Source organism: Physella acuta, unplaced genomic scaffold (assembly GCF_028476545.2).
Source record: "Physella acuta isolate Inbredline_101_S28 unplaced genomic scaffold, ASM2847654v3 ptg000429l, whole genome shotgun sequence".
Lineage (NCBI taxonomy): Eukaryota > Metazoa > Mollusca > Gastropoda > Physidae > Physella > Physella acuta.
In genome coordinates, this window is record NW_026731948.1 from 192,163 (window position 1) to 199,342 (window position 7,180).

At 39.0% G+C, this 7,180-nt stretch overlaps 1 protein-coding gene across 1 annotated transcript; it reads left to right on the top strand.

Moving 5' to 3' along the window:
- The first annotated feature begins 291 nt into the window (after positions 1–291).
- Positions 292–6,757, top strand: LOC131942835 (Y+L amino acid transporter 2-like). The gene is made up of 7 exons (XM_059302775.1): positions 292–387; positions 2,358–2,459; positions 3,182–3,291; positions 3,643–3,772; positions 5,902–6,027; positions 6,319–6,418; positions 6,709–6,757. The coding sequence occupies exons 1-7, from the start codon at positions 294–296 to the stop codon at positions 6,755–6,757; spliced, it is 711 nt and encodes a 236-aa protein (XP_059158758.1). The 5' UTR covers positions 292–293.
- Positions 6,758–7,180: the final 423 nt, after the last annotated feature.

A 7,180-nucleotide genomic window follows, 5' to 3' on the forward strand; every position in this document is an offset into this window, starting at 1 on the left:
GGAAGATTGTTTGACAAGCATTTTGGAACCACTGCTTAAAGTAAGTTAAAGCATGGCATGCATAGCAAATGATGTCGTTAAGTCTTTTTTCTACCAGGGTTTCAAGCACGCAGGACCAATTGTTTTAATTAATTATCTTTTTAATTACTTGTATGCCAAGAACAAGTTGACTTTCTGAATCATTTGCTGTCTCGTTGTTATTACGTCAATTTAAGATCTCGGTTTATTCAAATTTTAATTCTTCTGTGTGTTTGTTAGAGAGAGGATAATTCTGTAAGATAGAATAATTAAGTATGGCAGATAACCGACAACAGGACACCAAAGTACAGTTGAAAAGGGAACTTGGTCTGCTAGAGGCCGTTTCACTGGTAATTGGGAGTATCATTGGTACGTAGGCTATGTTGGTAGTATCATTGGTACGTAGGCTATGTTCATGTATGTTAGCGATATATCTGGTAGTATCATTGGTACGTAGGCTATGTTCATGCATGTTAGCGATATATCTGGTAGTATCATTGGTACGTAGGCTATGTTCATGCATGTTAGCGATATATCTGGTAGTATCATTGGTACGTAGGCTATGTCCATGCATGTTAGCGATATATCTGGTAGTATCATTGGTACGTAGGCTATGTCCATGCATGTTAGCGATATATCTGGTAGTATCATTGGTATTTAGGCTATGTTCATGCATGTTAGCGATATATCTGTTAGTATCATTGGTACGTAGGCTATGTTCAAGCATGTTAGCGATATATCTATTTTAGCAATTAGTTATATCATAAATAAAAGACTGTGTGCATGCATGTTTGCAGTTTTTTTTTTTCAGTAAACTTTTGCATCATAGGAGAGAGGCTGTGTGCAAAGATTTTAACGATTTATCATTTTTACCGATTGCTAGTATCATTAGTATGTAGGCTATGTGCGTGCATGTTAGCTTTATATTTCTTCAGCTACTGGTAGTATCGTTAGTAAGTTAGCGGTCGGCGTGGTCGGGTCGGTAAAGCTCAGGGTTGCTAAACCGAGTTCAAACCCCCAGGCAGATGAGGCTCGATAGCTGGCGGCAGAAAACCATCTAGGAGAGACAACTCCAAAATCTAACAACTGCTGCCTTGTTTGTTCTTGGTTGGACAAAGGCTATGGAAGCAAATCCAAAAACAAAAGCAGGCTGAAATCGTTATCAAAGGCCTATACGGCGCTTAACAATTTGACACGTAATACTTAATTGTGTTAAAGGAAATCCCGTGCCTATAAGAACAATTAAGAACGAAGAAGAAGAAGTTTGTAAGGCTATGTTTATTCGTGTTCGCAATATATTTTTTAGCGATTGGTAGTATCAATGATATATAGTACGAGCCGACCCGCGGCGTATCATACGCCGCTATTTAGTTGTTTTATTTTCTACTTTTCAGTAATTCATAATTTGTGAATTCGACAGTACCAATGCTGCCACTGAAAATATTTGCTTTAAAACACTAACCCCCCCCCCCCCCTTTCCCCTAACCCCGACCCTACACCCCCCCCCCCCCCCCCCCCGTGAAAGCAGCCTCCTCTTAGTTATTTCTTAGTTACCTCCTAAAAGTTTAAAATCGAACTAAATTAGCTGCCCCTAATAGAAACCCGGATCTACGGCTCTACGATTTGTAAACATTTAGCTTTGTAAACATTTAGCGTGACAACAGCTCACCAGACAATATGGGGGTGGGGTGGGGGTGGTAGTGATAGTGATAGAGAGAAAGAGAGGGGACTGCAAGGAGGCGCTTGCAGCTTGTTTTCTAACGGCTCCCAGAAAATAATTATATATATAGATAGTCTATAATCATATATTGCTCTGCCTTTTTTGTACGCATTACCTACTCCATGTTGAATTACACTTACGTAACTCCAGAGGCGCCGCTAGGCGGGGGGGGGGGTGGGATACACATAGACACACAAAAAACAAGATATTTAGAATAAATATGTTTTTTGCCAGTTCGATGAATGGTTAACTAGAGTTAAAAAGTATATCAAGTACATCATGACAATCCCGACAAAGGGATTGGGGGAGGTGTGACGCCATGATGTAGACATACAAACTATAGAAAACCATGCTTCATCCAGCTGTATTAAAAGCCGACTCTAGTTAAACATCATGAGTGTTAAATGTGAACACTTTAAAGCTTTTACCGGGTGAAAGGGAGGGGGGGGATACACCAACTCCAAAATTTACAGAGAAAAAAAAGGGGGAGGGGATGGCACCATGAGGTGCCGCACCGGTTGACACCCGACCTATCGACGCCACTACGTAACTCACCAAAGTCTAAAAGTAACAACAAACAGATGTGACATCCGGTGACGTTTTCCTGTCTCTCTTTCAGGTGCTGGGATTTTCGTGTCGCCCAAAGGCGTCATCAGAGCGACCGGATCCGTGGGTCTGTGTCTGGTAGTGTGGGTCATCGCTGGTCTGGCGTGTCTGGGGGGTGAGCTGCCTTACTTCGCTTGCAGTAAACGGTTACTTAGGTTTATAAAGTTACATGGTGAGTTGTGTCCCTTTGAGCGACAGTGACTGAGATATTGTCGCAACCTAGTTGCAGGTTGTGGCCATACCAAATTACCCCCCCCCCACACACACACACACTAAAACGGCCACAGAATCCCTAGTTATGGCCAGATCACCCTCCCCTAACACCGCCCCTGGAATCTTAGACTACGCGGTCGTGTTATAGAGCCCTCGACTACTAACCCGTAGGTCTCGAGGTCGGATCTCGATCCAGACTTAAGATTGCAAGAGTTCACCCAGGGTACATGATTCACGTTAGGGAAAATAATGGCGGCTGCTGGGCATAGCGCTGACCACACCGTCCCTACATCTGCTGAGATCAAGAAAGATTTAAACTCTTCTTCATTTGCCTATCCCAAAAACTCTGTAGCTGTAGTCATAACAACCTCCCCCTAACATCATAACTAGGCGGTTGTATAAAAACACGCTCGTGCATTAAGTCATCAACTGTTTAAACAGGTCCCTGATATATATATATATATATATATATATATATATATATATATATATATATATATATATATATATATATATATATATATATATATTTATATATGAGGTTGGAATGACCTCACCTCTGTAGCATACCTGTATATACCTATTTCCGTCATGTCACATGACTCCATTCCCCTTTTGCCACAGACGCCCTGTGTTTTGCCGAGCTAGGCACGCTGATACCTAAATCAGGTGGGATGTACACCTATCTACAGCTAGGCCTCGGCAACTACGTTTCGTTTCTTTTTGCCCTACAGGTAAAAAACTTGATCTTTTTACTTTACATTTGCATACATTTTAATTTTGAAACGACGTAGTGTGGCTCTTTAATGCCACGGATTGGTGACGGGTTTCTCATTCAGCTGAATACGCCTGGAGAGTTTGATCTAGAGTTTTAGTCAGTCGCTGAATCCATCTACTAGTCTATCTAGCTCTGATGGGTACTTAGCTATGTAAACTACAAATTATATACCAAGGTTAAAACAAATTATGAATTTAACTTTTTTTTAAACAGCATTTTTACTCGAAATGTACGGTGTATAATATTTTCTCTAAAGCGCGATCATAAGACTAGATACTGTTTAGACGAATGACTTTTCTATCAACAGGCAACCTTTCTGTTGAGACCTGGTTCACTGGTGATCTTCATGCTCACCTTCGCCAAGTACCTGGTCACCCTGCTCCCGATCTGCGGCTCCCCACAGAAGCTGGAGAAAATCATCGCAGCTGCTGGGTTGGGTTTGTCAAATAATGAAATATAAACTGAGCGATGCTAAATAATATCCACAATAATGAAATATAAACTGAGCAATGCTAAATAATATCCACAATAATGAAATAAAAACTGAGCAATGCTAAATAATATCCACAATAATGAAATAAAAACTGAGCAATGCTAAATAATATCCACAATAATGAAATAAAAACTGAGCAATGCTAAATAATATCCACAATAATGAAATAAAAACTGAGCAATGCTAAATAATATCCACAATAATGAAATAAAAACTGAGCAATGCTAAATAATATCCACAATAATGAAATAAAAACTGAGCAATGCTAAATAATATCTACAATAATGAAATATAAACTGAGCAATGCTAAATAATATCTACAATAATGAAATATAAACTGAGCAATGCTAAATAATATCCACAATAATGAAATAAAAACTGAGCAATGCTAAATAATATCTACAATAATGAAATATAAACTGAGCAATGCTAAATAATATCCACAATAATGAAATAAAAACTGAGCAATGCTAAATAATATCCACAATAATGAAATAAAAACTGGGCAATGCTAAATAATATCTACAATAATGAAATATAAACTGAGCAATGCTAAATAATATCTACAATAATGAAATATAAACTGAGCAATGCTAAATAATATCCACAATAATGAAATATAAACTGTGCAATGCTAAAGAATTTCGCTAAATTAGATCATCACTTAGCAGCAGTGTTTCTTCTAGACTTTTTTCTCCGGGGGGGGGGGGGGTACCCTGAAATTTAAAAAATTTCGGAAGGTGGGGGGCGGTAAACTTTCTTCCTGGGGCTCTGCTTCTTGCTGGAAGGAACTGCTTTAGGAAGTGTTTTAGAAATAAGACTGAAAAAGCGTTGTTTTACTTTTTTTCTTACCGCTACTACTGTAGATTGTAGCCATATCATTGGTTTTGTTGTTGTTGTTTTTGTTGTTTTTTTTTTTTTGTTGTTTTTTTTTGTTTTTTGTTTTTTTTCATAGATTCAGTGTCATATAACGAATTAATAGCATTTTGCACCAATACTAATCTGGCTTTAAAAAGCACCCTGTTATTTCAAAGATCTGTCTTTTGGTTCGCCACGATTGAAAATTAGAGGAAGTGTAGCAAACCCCAAAAGTGGCACCGTGTTACCCACTTTTGCTTCGATCGAATTGTGAGGGTTGTGGAGGAAACTGCATAACGATGATTAGAATGGCTGACGTTTATAACTAGCCTTTATTTATTTATTTAATAAAAATGGTTTTCTAGCTTATCAAGTTACGTTGATAATTCACTTACGGGGTCGTCCATTATCGAAGTTATGCTGTTTTGACGAATTTTTACCCATTTCCGCCACCCCATCGTCACACATCTTCACAAAAACTTGGACGTCAAACTTTCGCCGACACACCCAAAGGGTCGTCCATAAATGATGTCACACTCGTAGGGGGAGGTGTGTGATGAGGGGGGAAGGGGGGGGGGGGGTTTCAGATGGTGTGACGTCACGCTTTTTCATTATAAAAAAAAGCAATGTTAGAAAACGAGTTCTGACAAGATTTTGGAAAAATATCTATGTTTTAAGAAAAATTCAACAGCAATTTTGAGGGGGGGGGGGGGGGTTGTAGGCTGAGGTGTAACGTCATTTTAGGGGGGGGGGTCTGGCTTTTTTTGTGACGACGTGTGACGGAGGGGAGGGGTGGAGGTAAAAATCGTCCAAAAAAGCGTGACGTCATTTATGGATGAACCCCAACCCTCATTTTAACTTCATTTTCGTAAGGGGATTTAACCAGGGTAGGATGGTTTTGCCGAAAATATTAATTGAGTAGTTTCCCTTTGTACGTAAACTTAATAGCTATTTAATTTTAATGCTAGAAAATTTAGCAAACCCGTTACATTACTAGATTAATACATTCATTTTCATCACAATTTTTTAAAAGTATTTGTATAATATTTAAAACATGATAAATACTCACTTGAAAATATTATTCTTTAAATGCATTACCAGGTTTACGTATCAGGCAGAGGGATGTATTAATTTAAGGGAGAAATTTTGTTTTCAACCGTACGAGTTCTATTGTACAATACACTAAACACAAAACTTGTATTTTCTACCTGACAGTAACGTTGTACCTGGTCAACTGCTGCGGGACACGCTACGGGGCTCAGGTAGCCAAGGTCACCACACTGTGTAAACTGTTGGCACTGGGGGTCATCATAGTGGCAGGTCTTGTGGCCATCTCACAAGGTAGGTCATCTCAGAAGGTAGGTCATCATAGGGAGGTCATCTCAGAAATTAGGTCATCATAGGTAGGTCATTTCACATGTAGGTCATCTCATTAGGTAGGTCATCATAGGTAGGTCATCTCACCAGTGAGGTCCTCAAATGTATGTCATAATAAGTAGGGCGTCTCACAATATAGGTCATCTCACAATATAGGTCATCGCACAATGTAGGTCACCACACAATGTAGGTCATTTCCCAAAGTAGGTCATCATAGATAGGTCATAAGTCTCAAGAACTCCACCTGTCCTGCAGGTGTGACGAGCGAGCTAGGCACTGGGTTCCAGGACTCCTCAACGGAAGTGTCGTCATTGGCGCTGGCTTTGTACAGTGCCATGTTCGCCACGAGAGGAGGGTAGGTCAGTGGTGGGGACATTTTGGGTAGGTCAGTGGGGGGAATTTGGGTAGGTCTTTGGGGGGGGGGGGGGGGACATTTTGTGGGCCACCAAAGGAATATGTAAACATCTTATGTAAAACTGTGGATCGTTAGACGTAGGTATGTTTTAGATTAAATCTGTTGAAAATTAACGTATAAACTACTAGCGAAGACAATGACCACATATTAATGACTTGATTGTTTTCTTTTTTATGTTTTCTTTTTCATGTTTTTCTTTTTTTATGTTTTATTTTGACTTGCTTCAATAGAGCTGAGGTGAATAACGTCATAGAGGAGATCAAAAATCCCTCTAAGTAAGTTATCACCCTTGTTTGTTTTGTTTTTTTCATAAAATTGATAGAGCCATTTTTTCTGTTAAAAAAAACTTTGAGTCAATGTAAACCAAACTGAAATGTAAACATTGTTCATTTGAAGATTTGAAGAGCTAAATTATTGCTAAGTTCCAAAATTTGTTCAATTTTTTCGTTGTTGTTTTTTTTTTTTTTAATGAAATAATAAAATATGGAGTTGAAAATACAGTTTTTTCTTCCATTTTATCCCCATGATGTTTACAGAGAGGATATTGTCTTTACCAATACTGGGTTTATGGCACACCAAACTTTGTAACACCCCCAAAATTTCTGACACTCCAAACTTTGAATCTGCCCCCCCCCCCCCCTAGAAACGTGCCACGTGCGCTTATCCTTGGCGTCATCACTGTGGTCATCGTCTACCTGTTGA